Here is a 27,621-nt window from a genome sequence, read left to right as displayed (position 1 = left end):
TAAACACTGTGACCTGTGTGTCCCACACCTGGGACACCTTTGTGCGATACAGCTGGGTACCCTGCTGTGGGCTGGTCCCAAGCGGGGCGTAGATTCAGCGTTCGTCTTGTTTATTCGTCTTCGTGTGGCCGTGCGTGCATTTACGGCCACTTTCCTGCCCGGCGCCTTTGCATTCATTCATCGTGCGGCCAGAGCCTCGTTCTGATCACTTCCTTGTCGCCGGTCATTCATCTTGGCTCGTTTTAGTTCCCTCGGGACTGAAAGTAGTTCCTTTGCATTGTCCTTCATTCATTTACTCCCTCCTGTGCCCAGTTCTCTTCTCCTTGTACGGCCCCGCTTTTGGGCGGCACTGCCGAGTGAGGAGTTGCTCCCTCTCTCGCCACTCTCGCGATCAATAGCGATACGGCTTCTCTCTTCCCCCACGCGCCTCTCTGCCACCGCGGGACCCGGGCCCCGGAATAGGGGGTAGGGGAAAGGCAAACCCCAAGGAGAGGTGGCGGGGAAGGCTCGCCCTGGCCGGCGCATGCGCCCCGCGGCGCAGTGTGGGTGCGCGGCAAGGAGCGTGTGCTTGCGTGTGTGCGCGGCCGTGGCGTCGTCGCCGCGGAGGAGCCCCGAGGCCCGCTTGTCCTCTGCGGACGATGCGAGTCGGCTCTGCGGGCCGGCGATGGCACCCGGTGCTGCGCTGACCGCACCGACATGGACGGCGGCGCCGGTGGCAGCGGTGGCGGCGGCTCGGTGCCGCCGCCCGGTGCGCGGGCACCGGCCGACTACTACCAGCTGCTCAGCGGCAGGATCGAGGGCGCCGTTGACGCCTTCATGGACCGCCTCGGCGGCCGGCTCAGCGAACTCGAAGTGGAGCTGCGCTATGCCTGGCGCGCTGTCGACCTGCTTTCGCAGGAGTACGTCAAGATGTGGGAAAAGTTGGAGCGGCTCGAAGTGCTGCTCTTCGAGCAGCAGGCGGTCATTGGCCAGCTCATGGGCATCATACAGAGCGAGCAAGGGATTGCCGAGCCTCTCGCCGAAGATGTGGTGCTGCAACTGGAGCGCCGGCTCCGCGAGGAAGTTGGCGCCGAAGCCGGACCGGAGCCCATGTCACCGCGCGAGGCGGTCTTCCTACGCCGGACCGTGCTCGAGGCTGTGCCTGAGGTGGTGTCCAGTCAGGAGGAGGCAACCTCGGAGGAAGGCTCGTGCTCGTGCGAGAATGAGGAGTCGGACTCTGCGAGCGTGTTCACCGCATCGGACTACCGCAAGTACCGGGGTGCCACCGGCGGCAGCTTGGTGAGCGACCGGGACCTTTGCGAGTTGGGCCGGCTTTCGGAGGACCTGGGCCGAGCGTCGGCTCTGGCCCGGGTCGATGAAGAGGAAGACGTACCCTGCTGTGAACTACTCGAGCCGGAGGAAGATGTCGAGGTCAAGGAAGACAGGCGTGCCCGGCAGCTGGCGAGGTTGCGAGAAGCGAGCCAGGAATTGGCGCTGGCCGTCCAGAAGAACCTTGTGTCGGCCTCAGTTCTGGCCCCCGAAAGACCCCCGTCGCCACCCACGGGTACTCGGGAGGTGGGCATGGCCGTGGGCGCCTTCATTTCGGACACGTCCAGCGAGGCGTCCACCCAGCTGGTGCCGAGCGTCATCGAGGCGCAGGTGCACGACGAGTCGCCGCAGCCAGCGACGGTAGAACCGGCAGCAGCGACGAAGCCCGAACCCGAAGTGCGGCCCGAGCGCCGGAAGACGACCGGCATGTCGTTCCCGAGCCCGCGCAAGCAGCGTGTCAAGGCTCGCGAAAGGAGGCACACGACGGCGGCCGTGCCTCCGTCGACCGTGGCAGCGGCCACCGAGTTGCTGCCGGACGTGTGCCCGAAGCGGACGCTGAGTGATGTGACCGTGTCTTCGGCGGACCAGCAGACGCCGTCCAGTTCGGCCCACTCGCCGTTCGCGGCCGGGCCCGGATCTCTGCTGACGAACTTGGGCTCCAAGCTCAGCATGGGCTACAGCAAAGTGATGAGTTCGAACTTACTTAAACGGGATGGTTCCAAGGAGAAAGCGCAGCGGTCCAGGGCGAGACGCCTGTCGCTGCTGCGCTCTCAGAGTGTGCAGAGCGGGAGTGAGCCAGCGCCCAAGGAGCCGCAACCGCCGTTGGTTGTGCAGATGTCGTTGCCCGAAATGAGGTCAACTCCGCCGGTTACGCCGAAACCGGAGCATCCGGAACCGCTGCCCGACTCTCCTTCGCGGGAAACAGGCCCGCTGGTGGGCACTTCTCCTGTACCGGCACCTTTGGAACTGAACCCGGAAGAAGTGTCGTGCATGTTCCCTACCATCGGTGAGCTGCGCCGGTCGAGCAGCGGGCAGCCGCCGTTTGAAGAGGAAGCTGCCGTCCAGGAGCAGGATTCACGCCGTCCCAGTTCCAGCCTCGCCTCGTCTTTCACCTCGGAGTCGGAGGTGTTTGCGGAAGCCGAGGGCCCTTCACCGCAACCGAGACCCCGTCAACAGGCGCCGCGTTTGTCAGACCGGGGCTGGACCGAGGACTCGGTGGACTCCGAAGCGTTCGTGGACGCCGAGTACGGGTCGCCAGCTCCGGCGGAGCACCCCTACCACCGCCGAAAACTGCCGCCTAACGACATAGGTTGGAGCGGCGAGGAGTCCTTCGGATCCGTATCGTCGGTGAGCGGAGGTGAATCCGATCTCAGTGTGCTGGAGAACCAGCGCGACGAAGGTGTGAGCTCCGGGAGTCGAGCGCGCATTCCCTCGCAGCCGAGTGACGAGACAGCGGAAGCGTCCGAAGATGGCAGGTACCCTAGGGAACAGTATCGGGACGACAGTTATCAGGACGGCCGATACGGAGACGAGCAATACCAGGACGATAGGTACCACGACGAGCTATATCCGGAATCCCCGTACCACGAAGAGCGGTACCAAGAACACGCCAAGCAGGACGCATCGCGGGAGTCTGACCACCGCGTCGACTTACGGCACTCGCCGGTCGGCGACGAAGGGCCGCTTCCAGAGGCTGAGCGCAGTCCTGGACATGCCAGTGACGGTGTGGATTCAAGTGATGTTGTGGACGGTGCAGTGCGCGTTCATGACGACGTCGTCCCCCGTGGCGGGGCGGGAGACGCTGGCGACGAGGGGCCGCTGGAGGAAGGAGCGGCGAGCGTCGTTGCCGGAGATTCGGGACGGGAGGGTGCCACAGAAGCAGCAGCAGCGGACAGCGGCGCACAGCGAGGGAAGGTCGAAGGGGAACCGGTGCCCACGACGTCGGAGCGGAGAGCGGGGGCCCTGCTCAGCCGTCTGGGCTCTTCGTCGCAGGACCAGGGCGACGGGGCACCGGGAGCGGCAGGTGGCGTCAAAGGAAAATGGATAGCTCTCGTGGTGAGCCCTCATTTGCTTATTGATGCGTTCTTTGCTGGGTGTCGTGGCCTTTGTGGTGATTCTCGCTCCACGCTCAGTTGCTACTTTGCTGATTATATATAACAGTTATAGAATATAATAGAATAGTTAATCGTTATAGTTATAATATAATATAATTATACCTATTGCTCGGCGCGTTGCTTGGCTTGGGGGGGACGAGGGCACCACGTCCTCGTTGCAGCAGTGTTTCATGTGAATGTCTCGCCCTGATATCCTGGTTCACGTTGTCATGGTGCCTCATATTCTTCCGAACTAGCGTGTTTTGGTGTGAACTTAGGTGCGTGACTAAATTATTGTCCATGACTAATATATATTGTCGGTGTCTTGCGCAAGTAGGCTGTGCTGTACTGCTCTGTCGTTCTTAGTTGCTTCTCACTGATATCCTTCCCTCCCTCCGAAGCTTCTATAGTCGCATTTTCGTGAATGTGGCAGTAGTGCAGCACATTCCCGAAGGCATCATGATCATTTGACGCGCCAGCGTTTACATTTTGGCGTGAGAGTTCATGCGACAACGTCCGGAACAAAGTGAGCATTTCCTTCCAAAGGAGGGCACGAGTCGGCTGTGAGCTGTGGAGGCCGCGACGGCAATGTCAAAGCTCTTCAATTCAGCTCAATGTGATGCGCTAGCCATATAAGTGAATTCACTGACGACTGCTTGTAACCCAATCTAACCACGTCTGGCGCGTTAAATTGTTCAAGCCGAATTGGTGCGGGTTTACCGCCCCTCTCCCCCTGCCTCCAAAGTTGCTGACACTGTGTGTGGCAATGTTGGCACTTGACAGACTGTATGACATTGGCCAAACAGGCATGTTATTTTCATTCAGTTCTTCTTTATTTTCTTTAGTTTCTCTAATCATTTATGCGCATTTTCCCTTTTGCCAGTACAGGGTAGCCAACCGGAGGTATGCACTAGTTAACCTCGCTGTCTTTCCTTTGCGTTTAGGTCTCTCTTCCTCTCCCTATAGGCACCGTAGTGGAGGACTCCAGGTTAATTTTAACAACCTCGAAGATCTTCGCGTAGGTGAACGGGCTCGAAGTAGTCGAGTGACAGATACCGAGGAGGGGCTGTGGTATCATTTGTTTATTACTGTTTATTATCAACAGGCCACCGTGAATCAAGCTAATGTCACTTGCGTAAGGTAATCGCGGGTAAGTTTGCACACGATTAAGACGTTTCGTAATGCTGCTCCTTGAATTACGCATCCGAATCTGCGCATATGTGCGTATTCTCATTGTGACCCCATCAGCATACTGCGGATTTCGCAGTGGAGGGACGGAGCCTATGTCCCTGTAAAAGGGTAGTGTCTGATTTTTCTTCTGAAGATGAATTTGTGGCGCACTCGCGTATCAGGCGCATTGAGCCAACCAGCCGCTGCTGTGAACGCACACGGGTCTGTGTACACATGCATGCTTATTTCACTTTGGTGTCTCCTCACGAAATACAGTTTCCCGTCACTGCTGGTCGTAAGAATCGTTACTTTACCGTTTTGCTGAATATTTTTTGTCAGGTTATCTTACCTGAATAAATTCTGGCGTGCGGCCGAGAGGTGAGCTTTCGTTATGTCTCCTCACGGATTTGGCAAAGTATCACACAGCGCAAAAACAAGTGGCCGTAGTGATAACAAAAACATGACGAGCTTTGACTTCTAACCGAGGTATATTGGAACGTATATGTTTACTTCTATACGCCTTCACCCACAGATCTCACCCACGCATATCAATGTGCAGAGCGAAAAACTAAGAATGCGTTGAAGCTAAAACATTCTTTATGAAGTATGGGAGACAACTGCATTGCAGAGATCATGTGCATATCGAAAGGTGAGACATCGCAATGGTAAACGTAACCAGTAAAAGCAGGACCAACAACTACACTAACAGGGAAACAAACGAACAAACGAGGCATAATGCGCGAAAAAATATCCTCTAAGTAAGCCGTCTCGTCGTTTAGCGAATGCAGGTCTATGGAGCTTTGGCTCTCTAGACCTGCGTGATTACCTGCCTCTGAATACAAGGGGCTTTAGTTATCGTCCCTACATAACTGGACCTTATCCGGATCAAAGTGCGAAGTGTCTTCCGCGATAAGGCTGTATCCTTACTGCCGGCATTGCGGTGCCGGACTATAATGCGAGAAACCGTTCACCGAAAGGGAGAAAGAGAGAGAGCCAAACTTTATTTTCGCCCAGGGGATGAAATTCGATGGTCATGAAACTCTGGTGCACACATCATTTGCCGCGGGTAAATGCACAACCACCTTAACGCGCGAAACAAGCCTAAAGCCACGTTTAACCTTACAGCTCGTCTTTCTTGGTTGCTCTCTTCTGCTTGGGCGCCATTGCACAAGGCGAAATTCCATTGAACTTACTTCTGGCGCTACAATAAAACATTTATTTGGTACTTCAACTGGGGCCACCTTCGTGAGGCGAGTTAACACGGCGTGAATATAAGGAATCGCAACCGTAGGCTTCCCCTTTTCGTCACTTAGCGACGGTCGCACCCACTCTTAGAACCTCCAACGCGACCATTTCACATACTGGCACTATCATAGAGTCCGCCAGCCAGACTCCCGTATTTTAACGAGTGCATCGACAATGCGCTCCATCAGATGCGCTAGACACTTTGTCACAGCTGAGCGAATAGTAGGAAGTGCGTTAGCATTCTAGGGCTTTTCAGCGTCGAGACTAGTGGTCTGTAGAAGAGCCGCTGTCGATGTGGGATTGCACTGCCAATATGCTTTCGTAGTGCCGAAAATAAGATGAAGGTCAAGGTGCTCAATCGGACGGTCCTTAGAGGTGTTGCAGGTGAAATTTCTAGACGTTGTTCCTTGATGACTGCCAATGCGTCCATCAACTTGCGATTGAAGTCAAACTTCTTTAAAAAAAAAAAACTGTCTGCAATACTAGAAATGTTCCTTTCGAGGGCTCTGTCGCGCTTGGCTACAAATATGCTAAGTATACCCGTGCCACACTCGACCTTATGTATACACTCCAGACCGCTGTACGTCCGCAGTCCTTTCCTTCCCAACAAATAAACGTGGATTGTAACACTACAAACCCCCTCCCCTCTCCCTCCTAAGAAAAAAAAAAAATTTACGGACTTGCCACACCGTGTAGAAAAGGCATACTTATTATTCTGGTCACTGATAAATTTATAAACTCATCTGCGCTCTGCATCATGAGTCATGGCAGCATTACCATTGAGCAGTATGTCTTCCATGTCAATGTTAAAGACGATAGGAGAACCCCGACTGTTATTACCTAGACTATTCAAACTCCGATAAAGAGCTTTTCAAAACCAAAACAGAGACAGAAAAAAGTCATAGTGGCTTAGTGATTCTTAATTCCTCTGGAGGTATCCAGGTACCGTGTACCGCCGAGTGTTTCGTCCTGATAAAATACCACGAAATGATGTTCTAGGCCAATGAGACTTGGCGAAGAAAACTGACAGCTCGTCAGCCGCGTCTTGCGCTGAGCGACGAATTGAAAATAGTGATAACCTGGTGAAAATGGTCGCCTTTTAAGGACAAAGCAATGTCACCGGTGGCGCAACAATCACCGGCCGCCGTACTGTCCGAGTACGTCGTTTCAATCGCTGCGCACTGTACGTGTGATAGAGTGGCTCGCTGACGTCATCAGGGTCGCCGTGTAGGGGCACTAACGGGGCAGAAAGCTGCGTCCGTGACGTCACGTGAATACTATCTTTACATCTTGGCAGTTCTGTGACGTTTTGGATTTCACCATGCCGTTTGTATGCGTAGCGTGCTTGTCTACGACGTTTCCTCTAAATGCTTGAGGTAGTATGCGTGTTCTCCGACGGCGCATGAAGCACACACCACTTGACGAAATGCATTCTCGGATTTGCTTCAAGAAAGTAGGGGTTAGCTAAGAGGGCAATTTCTTGCTGGCTATTTTTGACGTCGTGCCACATGGCGATAAGGAAATTGACAACCTTGTCACGATGGTTCCGCACCGCATTCCTCGTCGCCTCTATCCTTGCGGCGATAGTGCTCACACATGCGGAGCTTCGGCCCAGAGCCAGCATTTCGATCCACACTGTCCGGTTTATCATTTTTCGCCGCTGTGTTTCAACAGCCACTTTGCTGCGTAGCGCTCAATTTAGAACGAGCTTGTTTGGTTTTCTCTGTTACTGTTACTGCCGCCGTTAGGTCACACGTACCTTGGAATGTGTAGTAATGTTGTCACTTGTGCTGTCACTTGCTTTGCTTTTACGTGTGCTATTTGCGCACTGAGGGGGCTCAGCCAGGCTCACCGATGGAGACCGTGGCTAACCGCCCCGTGAGAGAGAGAGAGAAGGGAAGACGGAAAGGCAGAGAGTCCAGTTTGCTACCCTACACGTGGGGAGGGGAATGGGGAGTGAAAGAGGGAGAGAGAGAACTTAGGTGTAGGATGTCTATAGTCGGGCACTCAAGTCTGTTGCCCTCAGGTAGCGAAAAAGTGCTCGAACTGCTTTCTGGGCCAATGAACTGTGAGGCCAGGCTCCCAAGATCTTCGCTTCCGTAAATGGCCTGTCATCCAGTCTATTTAAGGCACACTGGAGAGTCTCGCGTTGATTATCGAAGCGAGAACAGTGGCACAGAAGGTGACTGATGGTCTCTTCACACTTGCACTTAGCGCACATTGGTGAATCCGCCATTCCAATACGATAGCTGTAGGAGTTGGTGAATGCTACTCCTACCCACAGCCGACACAGCAGTGTTGCGTCACGTCGTGGAAGGTTCGCTGGTAATGTAAGTTTCAGTGATGGGTCGAGGCTGTGTAAACGACACAGAGTTCTGTGGTGCATGCCAGCAACCTAACGTGATTGTACGAGCGAGACTGCGAAGCTCTCTTGCAGCGTCGACTCTGGATAAAGGTATAAGGAGTGTCGGTGAGCCAGCCTGGGCGCGTCGGGCAGCGTCATCGGCGAGGTGATTACCAACGATGCCACAATGTCCCGGCAGCCACTGAAATATGATATCATGTCCTCTTTCAGAAGCGCAATGGCCCCGTGATTCGCGTTAGAGGCATAATGTATAATATCATGCTCTACTCATTGGTTCAAAATACTTAGTGACGTAACCTGAACAGCAAGTACGTATGAGCTACTCGCATCGCTGTTCTGTCGATCAGGAGACGTTCACACTTGACCAACTTTTGTACATTGCAGGTCCTTAACGTGTACGCACATACGCCTATTTTTCTTCATATTTTCATTGTTTTATTTTGCGTTATATTATTTTAAAATTGTTGCTTAATAAGGGACCACCAGCGGGCTGCACTTAATCTTCGTAACAGGTTTTTCGGGCAGCACTGCTTCAGTTTGCCTTTGATTCGAACTGGGTGCAGTAGAAATCAGAACATTTGGGATGTTGCCTCACCGCGCATACTTCTTTCTTTATTTTATCTCTTTATCGCGGACATTATTGCGAGGTAGACATAGGTCTATCGCTCTGCCGATTTCCCTAATTGGTCATGTTGCCGCCGCTGTCGCACGATTCGTAAAAAAATAAGAAAGTAAATACAATAAGTTAATGTAAGCGTGGTGGTTTGCCGAGCCTTCAATCACGTTTCTTCGACCTCGAATGTATTGTTCTCGGTGGAGCTTGATTCCGAACTTTGCTAAAATGCGTTTTCGATGTTTTATAGCGCTCTAAAATTAGGGCGATGTGACCTAGCACGGAGTGACACATGCAGACGTATCATTGACTTCTGCGCCCGCTAATCAGCAGCGTAACCTTGCTGCAATCATTTTTGGAAATATGAAGCGACCTAATAACTGACCTAATGTTTTTTTAAAGGGAGTAAATAAACAGCGTTTGTATAAGAGAGCCTAAAGAGGGGAAACGCGGGGAGGTTAATGAGACACGTCCGGTTTTCTACCCTGCACTGCTGGATGGGGATAAATGCCTGGTCAAGCTACTAATCTCAGTAGCTTTTTGTGGCTACACCTTCCTTGCGTATTTGTTCAAGGAGAACAAAAATTCAATTCAATTCAATTCAATTCAAAAGAGGGGGGGAAAGGGAAGAAAGTGCACTCACTAGTGAACAGCGCAGCTTCTATTATAGTAAGGAGGCTATATATAGCAGCAAAAAGTGAATTGTTGATGTTGCTGCACGTTTTTAAGGCCTCGTATAGAGAGCAGCTGTTTATGCGCAAGGCCTCCCGGTGCCGGTCTGCCGCGCACGCAATGCGTATCGAGCGGACCAATCTGCGCCACAATGATTGATGGCCCAGAGAGCACCTGTGCGTCGGTGCGTTTGTGCTGCGTGTGCGAGCCTGGCTGCGCAGAGCGAAGGGCATTCGGCGAAGCCCCGGGCCGTCGAGGAAACCCACCTTGCCTGCTGCATCCCGCATGGCGCTGAGCGGCTCTCGTAGTTCCGTTTCGGTCGAGCGCCGCAGCAGACGATACGCGGGGTGGATCACGTGGACTTGATTTAAGAATGAAGGTTTGTAAAAGAGGCGCGCACTCAATCTCTCGCACGGATATTGCGGCTCTGCCGAAAACAGCGATCGCGAATTAGGGATAGTTGGATCGGTGTTGTGTACTTCTTCTTGTATATCGGCCTTAAATAAACTCGGCATAACATTTGTGCTACATTTTGGTAGGCTAGTTGATGCATTTCTGTTATCAGGATTTGTTATTTGTTATCACACAAGGAAACCGGGCAGGGTGAGCGCTCGTCCTTTCCGTGTTTTGTTGCGTGGTTTGGGCTTATATGAGCAGTAAATCATGCTAGCATTTGCGGTATATCAGCCGATTCCTGCTCACTTCGCGCAGAGAAAGACAGAAATAGGAGAAAGGAAAGATGGGGAGGTGAACTAGACGTGCGTTCGATTTGTTATCCTACACAGTGGAAGGATGGTTTAAGGATGAAAATAAATAACGGAGAATGATCACTTCATATAATATACTTCGTGCGCGTCACGGCAATCAACGCAGAAAGAGGTCTGAAAATTCGAGGACGCATACTCGAGTTAGGTACTCGGATCCAATTTTGTGACGTCTCTGGCAATATCTCCTTTTACTGATCAAAAGTGTCAGCCGTAAAACAAAACTACGTTTTTTGCTTGTGCTATTTGTGCCAGTATATGCGCAAGTAAACTGCGCTACGCGCTAAATGCCTCATGCGATTTTTAAAACATGTGCACGAGCGAAAGCTTCACGTATTTCAATAACGATTTCCATTGTGTTCTCTTCTTTCGGGCGTTTAAAAACGGGCGCTCCGGCTTCATGGTTTAAAGGCTTGCGTCGCTCGTGCATAAAGGATCCCAGCTCGTAGCAGCCAATTTAACGGCTGCTGCTTCCTCCTCGGCGCGGCACTGCAGCGGTGCCCGCTGAACGCCGTCAGGCAAGTGACAAATGATTCCGCGAGTGATTGCAGACGCCTGCGCCCGGCAGCCCCCTGGCGGACCGCGGCGGCTGCGCATATGATCTATGTCGCCACGGCATCGATGCCCACCTAATGGCCGTCGTGCGAACATACACTGCCGAATTATTTGGCGCTGGTGCACGAGGGGGAGTTCGGTGGCTCATTGGACGGCGGTGGCCAGCTCGAACGGCGCCTCTGCGTGACACGCAAGACGGCGCTGCTCGGCGCGGGGCACGCTCGTGCACTGCGCGATTAGCGAAGCTGCACTTACGAAAATGAAGAGCCCGAAAAGTTGCCCGCCGCTTTATTTATTTGCGTGCCAAGGGCGCGGACGCCGATTTGCCGGGTGGTTTTGCGAAGCCCACTGGCGCGAAAGCAACGCGGGAAGAACATCTGAATGCTTAAGCGCGGCCCGTGCGCTTTGCTCGTTGCCCGCGTCGCTTCGCGGCTGCGTCATCGGCAGTTCATCTGTGCTCGAACCGCGATCCATGCAAACGTGCGAGGGAGAGAGAGCTTCACCAACTGCTATTCGTTATTTTGTTCTCCCGCTGAATCCGGCTCGTGAAATCTTTCCTCGTTAGAAGCACCATGCAAGGAAAATTACTACCGTAACTCGGGGATCCCGTTCGTATTGTGCCGAGGGTACACTTCTCGTGACCTTTGTGCGAGTCCGCGCTTGAGGGCCACCTTCTGCTGTAGTGACTGCGACATAGTCGGTTGTCGCAGAGCGAGCCTACTCGCGCTCGACGCGTCGGTACCATCTCGATGCTTTTGCCGAACCGCAGTGGCAACAGCACACGAAACATGGCACCTTGGGCTGTGCCTCGTTTGCCACATATGCAGAAGCAAGAGCCGTGCATCTGCTTTTTCTTCCTTTTTTTCTTCCTTTTTGTCGTTTTTGCTTTCCTTTCTTTTTATTTTTCTCGCTGAGTATAGTTTCTTAGTTGCCGACTTCGGACGGGGCCTTCTTGTCCGTCGCTGAATGTGCCCAACACCATTTCCTTTACGTTGCTGGAGATTTCCAGCTTCGCAGAAAGCTTTCCACCTGACCTCAGTACCTCAAAAGGCGAGCCCTTAAATTAATGACCTCGCGCTTCGCTACTCTCGCTGCTGAGGTTGGTTTGCCCACACACGCGAACCACGGACAGTTGCACACGGCACCTCCGACGATTGTTCGCTTGCTGGGGCCGTTCCTCGTGGCCGCTGAGGCGGGAAACGCAGCACAAGCGCGCTTGGCTGCTGTAGTTCCTTGTTAAACACACTATCGAATGTCGCCGCAAAGCAAAGGTGGCCTGTGGTCGCTGTCGACTGCGGCTGCTTTTGTCTTTCTTTCTTTTTTGAAGGCAGAGACCAAGCAGAAAGACTCCGTACACTGCTTCTGATACAGAAATAAAATAGCCCATTCGTGGTATATGCGCGGCAATGCATTCACCATTTCGAGTTGATAAACGCTTTATATTGCACTTTCTTTTTCTCTTCCCTTTGGGTACGTTCATCTTATTGTGTTTGTGGAAGTTGGTATGCTTTAAATGCGGCTGTATGAGTAGCATATCTATGCTGTGTGGCTTTGACCGTTTAACAAACACCAGAAACCGTTAGTAATAAAATGAAGAAAAAAAAGAAAGAGTAGCGAAGTTCTCAAACCAGCTTATACCGAAAATTGCCGCTCGTTGAACACTCAAGCATCTAGAAAGTTAATTTCAGTAGTTGCGACGAAACGTTACCGTTGCTGCCGGTGTGCGTCTTACAAGGAAGACAACGCGTGGATTTTATCGCGCCGCCCAAATCTCCTAAATTCACATGAAGGCTGGGGACCCGCGCATAATGATAGTCATTGAGAAACGCGATGAATTTTGTAGTTCTAGCAGACACTAGCTTTTATACAACGTGCACATCACGGGCAAGGTTCTTTTTCAAGAAATGGGTGGTGCCCTACTCATGAAATGAGCCGCCGTGCGTACTGTGAAGAAGCCTGATGACTGGACTTTTCCTTTAGTGAATTACGGCCAATTTGTACTCTAGCGAAGGAGTTCATGACGCCTTTTTATTACCTTTCTACTGCACGCCAAAGGCACTGCGGTACCTGCTTACCGCGAGGACCAAGTGATGACGGAGGGATATCGTGGTATTACGCTAACCAGAAGATTAGAGAGATGACGACTCAATCAAGGAACACGTGTGCAACTGCAGGGACAGGGAATGCTTCTAGAACCGCGTTGCAATTCGCGGGCGGCGTCTGTATAAGGGCACTGCCGGGAGTGACATTTGATATGGGTCGTCCGGTAAAGACTCGACGCCCATTCAGGGAGAGGGTGGACACACTTCCGGAGAAGCGCGTTCCCCCTTTTGTGCCCTTTCGGCCGCCAATGGCACCGCAGCATATGCTCCCCCACCCCCCCTTCCCCCCTGGTTATGATGGAAATCGAGAGCCCGGAATGCTCTTCGTAACTCGGACCGGAACAGAATAACGGACAGTAGATGGATGTGATATGGATGGTCGTTCGCTACCAGGAAGATTTTTTGTACTGTTCGTAGCCGGCTTGTATGTGTATATACGGTGCTTCTTCAACGCTTTTCACCCGCTGAATCCCACATGCTTAGCATGTGAGAAGCTTTGAATTGAGGGACACCTTCTATCCTTGACGCACTGCTGGCAATACGCCCGGCTAGTATATTGTAGTTTCGACCTTCCCTCGATGTGGCACAGTGACGAGCCCACTTCCATTTTATTATGAAAGAATGACAAACAAAAAGATGTGAGCGAATGTCACATATTTACTAATTGAGCGGTCACGATTTCTCCGTAACAAGAATTTACACTTTGTGATGGAAAACGATCAGCGGCAACAATTTGAATTAACGGGATTTTTTGTGACTTGCAAGTTTACGAACCAATAGTACACAGTCGGCGATTACGATTCTCATGAGAGCATTATATTATAGTTTCTTTTTCTTCTTGCGGCGCAATTGCTGTTCCTGGTACTTTCTGTAGCTTTAGGGGCTCAATTCACACATACAATATCGATGATTAAAAGGTATCAACATTGCGTTTATAATCATCATTTTATTATTATTATTATTATTATTATTATTATTATTATTATTATTATTATTATTATTATTATTATTATTATTATTATTATTATTATTATCAGAAGAACTCGCCAGTAGAGAGAAGTTTTTGTGTCCGCACCCTGGATTCGATTCCATTTCGCAACATCCGAGTCTCCACACTGTACAGCATCGCGCCGTCGTCTCCATCGCCGCACTCGTTCCCCCCCCCCCTTTTTTTTTGCTTACATTACATTTTGAAGTAGACGGCTCCATGTAGAGGCTACTCCCTTGCGCCTACCTGCAGTAAAAAGAGGAACATTCTGAGAAGAACGAAGCCATAGCGATACTAAAAAGACTCAAGAACGAGTTCCCACAAGTGTTGCACAAGTCGCCACAATTAGCCACAATTTCACTACTCAAGTTCGCAAGCTCATTCTATCGTTCTAGGGCCGTTTCTACCGATGTTGTTAGCAGAACTTTGGAGTTTTCTGTGGCTTGCCCGCTCCGTGGAGGCATAGCAACGACCATTCGCGAACGACCATACCTACGACGCATATCTTCTAAGCTACATTGTATCAAAAGCACACTGTTGTGTCCCACATGCTTCACAAGGTTGTTCTACACGTCTTATATATTGTAATGTTTTCCGCACTCGCTTCTTCGATTCCACTCGGGCATTGCAGTCTTTGCAACAGCGTTTGCCGTGTGGTGGTAGTTCAAGGTAGTGTGTTTAGTACTTCGGGTTTTCTTGTTTTCACTGTTTGCTCACAATGTTGCACGCAGGATGATGGAAGGCCACTTATTTGGCATCTCTCTGTTTGCAAGGGCTGCTCTCAACGGTGTGCCTGTGACATCGCAGCTTTTTTTCCTAGGGAGCGCTCCTGCTTGATTCTGCGCGTTGTCGCAGGGAGCCGCTCGACGAAGAAGCGTATTAATTCTCCTCCCGCACGGAAAACGAGGTTCTATTTACATATAATTAGCCGTTTGCTGCGTTAGTGCAGAAGAAAAAAAATAAGGTGAAATCTCGCGATGGTTTCTCGAAATTAGAATTTTTCAATTCCGGTTTTCCTGCGCTTTGTTTCTGACGCCGTTTAGCGAGATTAAATGAAGCTAAACATGTGTTTTCCTGAATTGATAGAAAATGTCACTTTTTTTTGTTATTCTGTATTAATATTATTTTCTTGTACACAGACAAATACTTCTTTTTTTTTTTTTAATCCCTGAAACCCTTTTCGGTTTGTGCTCCGCGAGCAAGTTGCTTTTAAGTTTGTTATTTAACTTACGTCACCGCTGGTACGTGGTTGAATCAGTGAGGAAACGTTAGAAGCTAAGTCTTGTGATGAATCCTGTTTTACAGCAGCGGATTAATTCTTAGGCCATTGACAAAGCGTATGCAGCTAACTAAACGGTTTTGCTTGTCGTTAACCTATAACCTAATCTTACCCCATTTTATGGCACACATTCACGGCTGGATATTGGCTTAAATGATTTGTGAAGCTTTAATAAAGATAGAAAGGAAAAGTTATAAATTCTTACATGAATTCTACAAAAAAAAAGTTCATTTTCTCGCCAACGGAATCAGTGACGTATCGAATAACACCAATGTTTCTCCTCGTTGTTCATATGTGTGGTGTCTGGTGCAGGTATCCATGTAGCGTAGAAATGTTTCTTTTTGCTGTTGTTTGCTTGGTCTCCCAGCTGCATTTTCTCAGTATAAACAATGGAACAATGTCACCTGCGGCATCTATCGGAATCTTGGCGTGCTCTCATCTTGACGCCCTCAAATTGTTTCTAGCTGGGCGAAGAATGTTCGTCAAGCTTGCAGCTTCTGCCTGTGCATATTATGAGTCTAAAGTAAGATAGTCATTTCAAATCCGTGCTTCAAAAGATGGGTACATGTTTACGGGTTTTCTTTTCTGCTTAACTTCCTAGACATGTGTATTTATAAACATCAGCACATCATATGACCTTCTGGCAACTGCAGCTATGTTTGATGCTATTCCTTTTATTGTAAACATCTGACCGCTTTCCGTGGTATGGCCGAGCGGACGTCATGTTCGTGAAGACGTAGAGCATTGTTACGTCTCAATACGGCTATGAGCATTCCTTAGACGTTTTCCACTAGGCAGTCCTTTCATCAGCGCGCGCCCAGCCGACGCCGGGACCCGAAATAGACTGTGACGCGCAAACAAAGGAGCTCACTTCGAGGTGACTACTCCGAAGATCACTCTACCTGACCCTGACAAGCCGAACTAATTGATGAAAGGGCCAACGTCGAACGCTACCGCAGGAACAGCGTTGACCTCGGTTTATCAGATTGCTACGTGCTTGTGCCATATGCGGGGGCGAATGCAACATAGGAGGCGGAGCCTGCGGAGCGATGCGACGTCCTGGGAGGGATATTGCGACCGACTCGTTGATTGTTATCGACCGAGATGCAGTCATCAGATTTTCTAGTCAAGTGTCCTAGAGAAGACGACACTATTAAAAGCGCAGACATTTGGTGCAGAAGAGTGGTGCTGACGTGTCCTGATGTGAACGGATACGTTTAATACGCTCCTCCATGGAGTGGGCTTCCGTATCTGGAGCCAGTGGGAATAATGTAAAAAAAAAAATGTTTTCCCTTCATCTCTACTGCTTGACGTACTCGTCAATGGACTTGGTGGATTCCTGGCCCAAACGCTACCTCGAGTCGCAACGGCATTCTCTGCGCACGCCTTTCCCATTCGTTGTGCTTGTCCCAGATTATACTCTTCGGCCCTCGACCCTGTGGCCGTCCTGGGTAGTCCCCGAAAAGTCGCTGGTTGGTTCGTGTCTAAATATTGTAGCTTTCATATACACGCCGGAAGCGTACGAATCGTGAATTTTCACAGATATTTCTTCTCCGCTGGGCCTTGGTTCTCGTCTCGTATCGATCTTAGTTGCCGCTCCATGAGAATTTCCTGCGTAAAACTGAGAACGAATGCGCATCCGTGTGGATTTTTGAGCTCACCGAAATGTGAACGTCAGCGATGAACAATGGGCGCTTGACATCTTGCGTGAGTCCCGTGTTGGCTTTGTCTTGTCTTCTCAAGTTCTTCAGCGGCATAGCGCGCACAGGGCCTTGGCCGCCTAGACGGCCTCGCGCACGGACCATTGAGCGCCTTATTTTGGCTACGCTGCGGTTTGGAGTCATGCTGCTGCGCGCTTTATGTCGAGAAAGACAAATACGCAGCCGTTCGCTCACTTTCTGGGCGTCGGTGATATCTCTATGGCCTAAACCACACCAAGAGTACTACCGCTTCAGCCGAGCACGCCTATTGTTTACCCTCGCATGTGAGTGTTTTTCCAGGGTCGGCCAGCTTTGCTCTGCCGCCTGCTCGGGTGAGGCTCCCAGCTTGCCCCGTTTCTTCTAAGGTTTTACCGTATTGCTTCTTCTTTTCCTGTTTCTTTTATTTAAGCCAGTCTGTTTACCTGCTCTGCTGAGTCCGCTTTGTTTCCACACTTTCGTTTTCCGTTAGGTCCCTCTGGTTTGCCTTCTCCTCGGCGGCAAATTTGCCTTACTGAATTTCGCTCCTTTTTTCCCCAACCTTCGTGCTGTTTTCTCGCTGTTTGTTCTGGCGGCACAAAACGGATGGCGGAACGTGAGGAGAGACTTTCGGACTGGCTTCTCCGATCCGCTCACCTCGGCATCCCTTTTGCATCCGTCTGCGCTGGCCGTGATTCGCGTTGCCTCCTTTCCCGCTCTGTTTCGGAGACGCGCAGCCGTTTCGCCTCACATTTCATGTGCGTTCTCTGCGCTGCATTGTTGTGGGCCGTCGTTCTCTGTATACTCTCTTGGTTGGCCATCGGCCTTCCACTTCGTATTCTGCAATCCACGCGCGAGGCCAGACGAACGCTACAGCTTTGCGCACAACCGCCCAGGAATAGGAGAACAGTCGCACCGGAAGCGAAGAGGTATTCCTCCATCAAACCTGCGCCGGTTCAGACCAGTATGGGACTCTGTTGCTTCTCTGTTTCTTTTCCCTGCATCCTGGTTGCCGTATATCTTCCTCCTGAGGCAGTGCACTTGAATATCTGCTGTTGGCTCACGTCATTTGCTTGTTTTTGGGAAAGATTTTCCCGTTTCTTTTCATTGTCGTGTGTTCTTAACTAGCCGGTGACTTGGATGGTGTGTATGTTCTTTTTGACTTTGTACTGTTTCTCCTCTCGTTCGAACAACCAAAGGGAATCCGCTCTCACCGAGTCCCAGGAGAGGAAGGAAAGGCCCGGCTAAGTCGAGCTCCGGTAGGAGGAGGCCGAGATCGTGCGCCCAGCCCGCGAACAGGTATACGACCCTCCCGGCGACGGGCGAAAGCACGGGAAGAAATATCTGCCCGAACGGCGCAGTTTGCTTGTGTGTGTGTCTTTCGATCTGAACATCCGGGGGCGTTTTTATGTCAGATGCCGAGAAGGAGTGGAAAGAGACGGGACGCCGGGCCATATCGTACCATCGCCGAGGTTATGCGTCTTCGCGGGGCATTATTCATAAAGCGGCGCTTCCTTCGACTCTGTGCGATTACAACGCGATCGTGCTATCGTGGTTGCTGTTGCGTGGCGATTGAGTCGTCGGTATCAGCCGTGCAGAGAGGAATATAATCTCTGATATGTGCGTATACTATACTCGGGTAATGGGCTCGCGCATGTGTGTGTGTGTGTGTGTGTGTGTGTGTGTGTGTGTGTGTGTCCGCGCGCGCGTATGCAGATGACTTCTTCGACAGACAAGTTATCTTATTTTTCTTATTTTACCAGCTACTTTTGGGAGTACAATTGTCTATAAATGCCACTGGAATAACAGTAAAGCACGCGGGGGGGCGTTCAGTGGCTTAACATTTTATTTTCTGTGCTGCATGGATGCCTCCAGTAATCGGTGCGTAAGTCTGATTATTATTATTATTATTATTATTATTATTATTATTATTATTATTATTATTATTATTATTATTATTATTAATGTTTGCACCACGGTAGGCGTTTTTACGATGCAGATCTATTCTTTCATGAGATGTTCTCTGGCCGTTATGCGCTCAATGCAAAAGTTATTTGTTGGCGTTTCAAATTTTTTACTGTCCATTGTTTTGGCACGGAAGCTCAAACATTACGACGCTGCGCATTTTCGAACCCCAGAGGTACTTCAACAGTATAGAGAAGTAACGTTCAAACTCGAAACTTCTGTGCTGGTCATATTTGGAACAGCGATTAGGGTTTGCCTTTTATTTTGTATTTTTTTAATCTGTTTCCTTTCTGAGCAGGTTATGTAGCTTTCACTGAAGTTTAATTCAGAAATCGATCGCCCAGCGTGATGGCAGTGCAACCCAATAATAGAAAATAGGGACAAAATAGCCGAATGAAAGCTGGTTCTGCCTCATTGCTGGCGAGGTCGAGGAGAAGCACGCTCTGCAGGCAAATAATGGTTTCCGTTGACTTCGCTTATGGTGTGCTTAGTCAGAGAGTGCACGAGAGACTCCTTATAAACAAAAGCGTGATGCACCTGCCCTTTATATCTCAGCGCTTCAAGAAATAGTTCTATTACGGACACCACCGTTGCGATGCAGAGTTGGCCCAATTGTTCAGCAAGGAGGAGCTTCCGCGGTCAGGCACTGCGGTCACAGCACAGGCGGGTCGATTGAACGCGGGATTAGATGGGTTTCACTGGGAATCATGCAGGAGCTCCTCTCCAACACCTCCCACTTCCCTACCCTTTGTGCGGATGAGCGCCGCCTCTAAGAGCGTGCCTCAAAGGCCGAGTATCCCTCGTGATCCCGCCGCAGACGTCTCTATCATACGCATCTGACAAACAAAAACCTTCCTTATCAGGGTGGGGAGTTTCACAAGTAAGTGCCTGGAAGCCAGTGGTGCAGGTACAAACGAATAGCGTTGAGCTGATTTGCTGACTGTTGTTACCTTTGTTTCCTGCTGCTTATTTGGTACGATCGACAACGACTATAATGTTGAAAAGATCCTGATACTTGAGTCAGCTACAGGAAAATCAGCCGTCTACATTTTGGTAGAACACGACTTTCTGGTACGAAAGAAAGAGAGAGAGAGAGAGAGAGCGGTTAATCTATTCATCGGTTCTGTAGGGAAGCTTAAAGACCTGAGTTCACTCCTAGCTCAGCGAATAGTGTTTCGCAACGGCAGTTTCGATATGCCTCGCCCGTGCCACGAATTCCCACCTAATGAAGGGGCCCGCACTGCGCTCAACGTGCGCTTTCGTGATGCGCAAAGAACGGACAGCGGCGCCGAAGCAGCGAACGCGGCTCTCGGATCATTAAAGTCGCCTTCGCAGTCACTTTAATTTGCCACCTTGCTTGCCCCTATTATCTAGGCGCGGCTGATCGTCGTTTCTTATCGGCTTTGATAGCTGCTCCTCAAACAAGCACCGCATGTTTGTAAAACTGCTCGAGCTCGCGGTCCCGACGAAAGTAAACTGCTCGTCGCGCCAGTCAGTTTATTCGTGGCAGAGTGGCTGGCCTAACAATAGCATCGCGCATGCCGAGGTCTTTTCTATTGTTTGCGTTCCTCGCTGCAGTCTTCGTTGTATTTGCCACATTGCGCGCGCGCGCCACGCCACCGCGAGGATGCTCTTCGTTTATTTATTCAGCGACAAGCCTATTGAAATGTGCCTCATCCGCAGAGAAGGCCAAGTACTCGTCGGGGCGCGCTTCTTTCGGGCAGCGCCTCTGCTACTTTCGCTAACCACCGCGTGGAAACAAAAGGGCGCGCATGCAAATGAGCACGGAGCTGCTTTTGCTCGCCCGAGACGAGGGAAGGCGATCGCAGAGCTCTTTCAGGGGCGCACGCCATAAGATATTTAGCGTGGCTCAGCGTCGCTTACATCGTGTGCCGTCGTCGTCGTTCTGACGGCGCTGCTCTGGGTTAGTGTTTTTCTTACCGAGTTTTCGCGTTTTGCGTGGGTCGGCGAGATTATGCCCAAGTACGCGACGTGCTTTAGCAGTGACGTTGCGTTGGTTTTGCTCGACGTGCAGTTTCTGGGGAGAGTTAACGCCGTTCCTCTGCATGGCGCGTTTCACAGTAACATCTCCTCTTTTTTTTTTTTTTTTTTTTTTTGAACTTGCAGACAGTTTGTCGTTGAGTAAGCGCTCGTGAATGCCGCTGGTTCGCTGTATTGCGCGTTTCTAACGACGTTTGTAACAACGTTTGCCGTGCAGTGGTTATTCTCCCCGGCCCATATTCAGTGCACGTTTGTATGCTCGTGTGGAAGTGCGTGTACACCTGCGTGCACAGGTGCGTGCGTGCATGCATATACAATAATTTGAGTCATATTTAAATCCTATTTGCATTTTTCCTATAGTGTTCTGACAGTTGGTACAAAGCCAGAATTTTTGCATGTTGATACTGTCGGTAATATACTCATTATTGTAATTTCTTTTCTAATTTACTGATGCTATTTCTCTCTTCTGTCTTTGTTTTTCCTTATAAAACGGGAACATTTCTCGCGTCGCACGTACAGCGTAAGGTTTAGGAGATTTTAATAATCTCTCAAGTTTCGATGCTTTGGGATGAACGGGAGCTGCTTTAATTCTGCGGACTTTTTTCGGGGACTGCGCCATACGATAAATTGAACCCGTTCGTGGAAGCGTTAATCTTGTGACACTTTTTTTTTTTTGCACGTTTCGTACGCGTTTTATTCAAAATACTATGGCTTGCGCTTCTTGCATGCATCGAAGTAACGTTTTTGCGCTTTCCTACAATATGTGCCTTTATGGCATGTGGTGGTTCCTAAGAGAAATGTCATAAACCCGCATGCTAGATGCGGTGAAACCGAACCAAAACTTCGTCTAAATTTGATCTTGTGCAACAAACACCGAGATTACAATTCATGACAAAGAAGCCAGAGAACAAGCCATTCTCCACCGAATGGCGGCGATCCATTGCTGCCTTTGCTCCCGCTCATGAGGCCTCGCGGGAAATGATTGAAGCCGTGTCGCCAGCAAGTTTTCGCAGGCATTTCAGCACCCCACCGCGCAGCAGTTGTTCTCCGACACGCCTTGAAGCTAAGCATGCGACGCGTGTTGCTTATTTCGCTCCAAAAGTAAGTAAAACAGAGAAGCACGAGCAACGACGCAGAAAACTCGGGTGGATGGCTTCCTGCTTACTCGAGCGCAACAAGGCCGCCACCAGTGGCGAGTCCGTCGGCGCGCGCTACTCGTATAGTTTGTGTTCTCTCTCTTTATTCTTTTTTTCGAACTGCGAGGAGAACCTCGACAGATCTGGCGGATCGTTAGCATGGCTCACGCGTTCTTTTCCATTGATGGGAACAGGCAACCTTGCTAAAATGCAAAGACAAAAAAAAAAAAGTTCTTTCAACCCTGAGCACTTGGACATGCTGGTGATAGCCACGCTTTCTCGCGGACATGTGACAATGATAGGCGTGTGCTGCGTGAGAAGCCTACTTTAGGGAACAGATCGCAGTGCGACATTTCAGTCGCTGTGGTGAATGCTTGGTCCGCTTGTTTTCTGTCCGTTCTCTTGAAGCCGCGTGTCTTTCGCCAAGAGTACGAATCATGTCATGCTTTTAAGGAATATACGAAGCATCATTTGTGACAGCTCGAAGTGACGACGACTGAGCCGCGCCAGCGCTCTGTTGTCTCGGAAGTGCACTCTCGTTCACGCTGCCCCGAGCGTCTGCGAACGCTCTCTCCGGTGCTGTCGAGCGGCGAACGCTCGCGCCGCTTACTTCGTCTCTGGGGCGCCACGCGCATAACGTCGAGCAAAGGGACCGACTGGGAGCGCGGGAGATGCCGTGCTTGCATTAGCCGTGCTCGCTCTCTCTCACGTCCACACTTCGCGTGTCCGCGTACGCCGAAAGCGGGGCCATCTCACGAGACGGCAGTGAGGCAAGCGAGGCAGAGGTGGCAACGCGTTTTGAACGTCATTTCCCCAGCGGGTATACGCGCGCTCGGCACCGGCTGTCAGCGCGCGCTATCGTCGGCGTCTCCGCTCCGTATATGGGGCGTCGTCGGCGCGTTTGTCATCCCTGGAAGTGATTTATGCGCCTGCTATCCGCCCCGCTGGCTTCTTCTCCCGCTGCCAGCAGCGCCCGACTGAGATGCTTTCCCGCAATGCAGTGGTGGCGGCGGTGGGTCTCGGTTGTATAGGCAACGAAGCGGTGGAAGGGGGCCGGAGAGGTGCGCTGCCGGGAAGGAGCTTAGGAAACCAGCGCAGTGGGGAAGGCGGCCCGACTGAGTGACGCGCCGGTGCCTGAAGGAAAACGCAAGCCTCACTCGCACTCGTGTTTCGCGGTAGAACGGCGACCTCCGAAAAAAAAAAAAGAATAAATGAAAAGAGGAGCTATGAAACGGCAGAGGATCAACGGCTAGGGTTTTGTGCACTCTGCGCGGTGGTGACCTCTCTCTCTCTGTCTCATCCAGCTGCTGGCCTCGTTTGCATGTTCGCATTGACAACCGTCTGGCGCCTATTATTCTCTATTTCGCTCTGGCGTCGCGTCTCGTTTTCACTTCGCTTTCGTCGGCTTCTGCTCTGGCAGCACGTTTCTCCTTTCGCTCGCACTTTGTCTCGCGTTGTCTGTTTTCCTCTTTCTTTCCTGCGCCTTTTTTTTTCAGTTTGCGAGCTGTTCATCTCGAACATGCACGCGTGAGAAGCGTGTGTAGAAAGTCTTTGACCCATACGCAGTGTTCGTGGCATTGCTGCCGCGCCACGCTTCTGGACGATGAGAATAAAATACAGGCAAAGTGAAGTGCGAGACGGTGCTTATATAAGGTGAAAATATGTAAATGGGAGAGCTCTGCGAACAGCCTTTGCTCTGCCTGGCCGAGTCCAGCCTATTGCTTTTCCTCCAGCTTCTCTTCCCTTCATCGGGCCCCCGATGCAGAGACAAGCGGATTCTGGCGGCGAAACCCAGCCCCGTGTTTGTCTCGATGACTACATACGCTCTCAGCCTCCACGCTCCTGCCTTCTTTTTTCGCTGTCGCTTTTGTTTTCCTTGCATCGCGATTTCGGCTGGTCCGCGATTTCTCTGCCGTGTTTTTGCTATTCCGCTCGGTTTGTTTTGCCTTCGTCGTTTTATCTGTTCCTTCTCTCTCGCTCGCCATGTTGTCATTTTTGCTTTGTTTTGCTGACCGTCGTTGCTTTGGGCACGTGTGGAGTGCCACGTGACCTCAACTTTGGGTGCATGGTGCGCGAGACCGTGACTGGCGATCTTTTCATCGAGCCCGGCTCAGGCTGCCTCAATTCTGCTTCCGCTGGCCTTTGTTGCACTCAAGTCTCCGCATTCCGAAGTCGTCGTCATAACACGCGGAAAGAACCCTCGGTGCGAGAGTGTTCCACAGTGGGGCTGGTCGCATGTGCGCGTCAATAATACGCGCTCACGTGCACACTGGCAGGCACAGTTCCCACGGCCGGTGCGACTCCTTACTTAATTCGTGCCCCCACCCACATGCGTGTTCGCCTGCACACGTTTGCATTGCGAGATGCTTGTATTTATTTCCCTCAGTGCTCGTTTCTTCCTTTCTTTTTGTTTTCTTTCTGCTGACCTAAGCGTGTCGTCTCCTTTGGCGTGTTCTGTAGGTCTCTCGCTTCTCTCTCTCTCTCTTGCTTTTTCTACTCGCGTCACCTGGTCCTGGCTGCCTGAAGGGGAAGCTCAACTACGCGCGAGGTGCTTTGGCCCCTTGGTGTTTACGAGCTTCCCGTTTCGGGACGTAAACTGTCCAAGAAGAAGATGTACGGCACGTCCTATCTTCCTTCCTTTCCTCGCTTCTTGTTCGCTCCTTACTTCTTTCTCCGGGGCCTCTTTCTGCCTCTGGGTATCACCTGTGTTTGCTGTGCCTGTTCGTGTGCGTGCGTGAGCGTATAAGGTGGGGAGAGGGGGGGAGGTACTTTCTCCCGCGGCGTTGCTCGATAATATTTATAAGCCGCGCCTAACGAACCCCTCGGGGAAACGCGCAGGGCGGAAATGGCCGGGAAGCGAAGCGCAGAAAGCGAGCAAGAAGGGAACGCTGAACGTGCGAGTGTGCGCGCTTCATTTTAATTTTTCTTCATCCTAGTGCAACAAAGCGGGGAAAAAGAGTGTTCGCAGCTTGTAAGCCTAGAGGAGCGACACCGGATGAAATGAGAAGTCTCGGGAAGCGAGTTCGACAAAAGCTACCGCGTCATTGTGAGGCGCAGGGACGACATCGGGAGACATAAGCGGGCTGAATAACGAATAGAGAGGTGCGAGAACGGCTGCGAGGCGGTGCTGAAGGACAGAGGCTGCGGAGGCTGCCTGGACCGCGAAAAGACGAGCGCTCGGCAGGGCCAATGTAGTGGCAACAGTGTCCCTGTTTGAATATCGATTTCTCCGTGAGCGCTCATTGGGCGTTCTTCGCACGAAGCTGGAGCAAGAAATTTGCAGACTGTGCAAACAGAGGAAGAGTACCAACGCAAGAGAATTCTACGATGGGCGGGAGCCCCTTAGTCCGCGCACGTTCGGGGCAGGAAGGCTGCATGGGTGCCGTGGCATATACACCCAGGACGCTCTGATGATCAGATAGTTGAAGGAATGAGGAGAAAAGAGCTCCTGGACCCGAGTTTTGTTTTCTGGGAGTACGGAAAGCCGAGGTCGGAGAGCTCGAGGTGGCAGGGAAAGAAAAGCTACAGAAATTCAGATAATTGTCTCCTAATGCGTAGCATTCTTTGGCTCGGCTGTTACTTAGCTTTTGCTTTTGCTTCTCAAATTTCAAGTTTACCCACCCACAAATTACAGTTGGCCGACCCCTAAATTTAGTTGGCCAACTCCCAAATTTAAGTTGGCTCACACCCAAATTTCAAGGTGCCCCACCTCCATATCAACGCCAAATTTCAAGTTGGCCCACCCCGTATCACCCTCAAATTCAAATTGGCACCCCAACCCGATGTTTATGCGCCGTGACTTGAGGTATGTTCATCACCCATGTCACCTGACAATGAAAATCAGTACGTATGTTTGACTGTGCAGAAGAACAAGGTCTCTCACAATTCTGGGAGCATACTTATCACCATCAAGTCGCCTAAACTACGTGCACTTACGGGAAATTTTGACGACTCCACCGCCGTTGGTGATCACTGGAGATTTTAATGCCCTCCACTATCTCTGGGGAAGCTCCAAGATTAACTCGAGGGGCAGAAGATTGGTGTCCATAGCCTCTGAACGAGGGCTGTGTTGGTAAATGATGGAAGCCCCATATATGTGCGAGGAACAGCGTATAGTGGCTGCCTCGACCTTAGCTTTGCTTCGCGCTCCTTTAACCGAATAGTTCAATGGTTGTCTGACGTGGAAACGCGGGGAAGTGACCACATCCCAACTTTTCTCACGATTGAGGAGGTGACTAGCTCCAAATAAAGGGTGCCTTACAGGTTGCCACACATTCGATTTTGAAAAGCTCCGCACCCAGAGTAGGGTAGCCAACAAGATGCGTTTCTGGTAAACATCCCTGCCTTCCCCCTTTATTTCTTCTTCTTCTTCCTCCTCCTCCAATCCCACGTATTTACTTACTCTCTTTTTATTATTTACTAACTTCCTCCTCCATCTGGACTATCCCCACCCGAGACAGCGGTACTTTACCAAATGTGTCTTGGCGTTGCTCTTACAAAACCATTTGCTTCCCACATCAAAAGGAAAGATAGTGCTGCGTGTGACCACTGCGGCAGCGCGGTAACTGTCGAACACATTCTTTGCCGTTGTCTCCGATACAGCTCACACAGGCAGTCAGTCACTCGCGACAGCGTTGGCGCATCTTGACGACCGGCCGATTTCGTTGCAGACAGTCCCGGAACGCCGGCGTGTGCAGTCGTCACACCACAAGTCGGTCAAGGCACTCTTGAAATTTTTGCGTTTAAGTGGCAGAGATAATAGTTCTCACGGACATTCCCAAGCTCCTCTGTCTTTTTCTAGTGCCCTGCTTTTTCCCTCCTCTATCTTTCCGTCTTTCATTTCCCCTTACCCTTGCCCATGTGCAGGGTAGCCAACCAGAATCTTTTAAGGTTAACCTCCCTAAGTACCCTCCTCGTTTATCTGTCTGTCTGTCTGTCTGTCTGTCTGTCTGTCTCTCTTTCTCTATGGAGCCCTATGTATTTCTATGGGAAAGGGGTCACGCTTTTTGAGTTAGACATGATTTTGCTACCAAAATTTCTCGGGTATGCTGCGCAGTAGATTGCTACGCATTAAAAGACCCGTGATATTATTTGTAGTTCTTGTGCGTGCGTGCGTGCATGTGTGCGTGTGTGCGCGCGTGCGTGCGTGAATGCGCGTTACGCTGTGTTGCGTGTTTTGGTGTTGTGTGTGTTGCGTTGTGTGTCCGCGCCGGGCTTGAAGACGGTGGCACGGCTTCCTTGCTTTGGGCAGCCAGATAGTTCGATTTTCTTTTTAAAGCGAAAGCTTTATTAACTGCGTCGAGCCGAGTTTCGCCGTCACCAGCAGTTTGACCTTCATTTGACCGCAGCATCGCCTAGCCTTGGCAACGCATCACGTGACTCGCCGCGCCAAGCTCCGCCGCTGCCGCCCGCTTGGCGCATGCGCTCTCCGCAGCTGGGTCGCCGCCTGACCACGTGACTCGCCGCGCACCTGGCTAAGAGGACCGCCGCGCTCGCCTAATGAGTGCGAGCTTGGCCATGGATTTTGAGAGCGAGGCCGGGCCGTCTTCTCTGAGCGCCAAGCGGCGTCTGACCACCCCGCGGATACGCCCGGCGAGCTGCTTCACTGGAGAGGGTTCGGAATGCAACAGGCGTCACACCGTCGAGATCAATGTAGCGACCGCGTTCGAGCCCTGTTCGTTTACGCTTC

At 51.1% G+C, this 27,621-nt stretch overlaps 1 protein-coding gene and 1 long non-coding RNA gene across 7 annotated transcripts in view; one reads left to right on the top strand and one right to left on the bottom strand.

The window, feature by feature from the left end:
- The first annotated feature begins 585 nt into the window (after positions 1–585).
- The window catches only part of LOC126542789 (protein unc-13 homolog B-like), a 282,991-nt gene continuing 255,955 nt past the window's right edge, over positions 586–27,621 (top strand). For 3 of the 6 annotated variants that reach the window (XM_055077446.2, XM_055077444.2, XM_050189851.3), the window contains exon 1: positions 587–3,363. In XM_055077446.2, the coding sequence (XP_054933421.1) occupies positions 697–3,363 (2,667 nt within the window). In that variant the 5' untranslated portion in view covers positions 587–696. Of the gene's footprint in view, positions 3,364–27,621 lie in introns of all 6 variants that reach the window. The other 3 variants (XM_055077447.2, XM_055077445.2, XM_050189852.3) reach the window with 2 other exon arrangements.
- Positions 13,713–27,621, bottom strand: part of LOC140216076 (uncharacterized) — a 140,997-nt gene continuing 127,088 nt past the window's right edge. Inside the window, exon 2 of the long non-coding RNA XR_011892718.1 lies at positions 13,713–14,121. This is a non-coding gene — a long non-coding RNA (uncharacterized lncRNA). The remainder of the gene's footprint in view (positions 14,122–27,621) is intronic.

This window comes from Dermacentor andersoni, chromosome 2, assembly GCF_023375885.2.
Source record: "Dermacentor andersoni chromosome 2, qqDerAnde1_hic_scaffold, whole genome shotgun sequence".
Taxonomy (NCBI): Eukaryota; Metazoa; Arthropoda; class Arachnida; order Ixodida; family Ixodidae; genus Dermacentor; species Dermacentor andersoni.
This window is presented reverse-complemented; position numbering and strand designations above follow the sequence as displayed.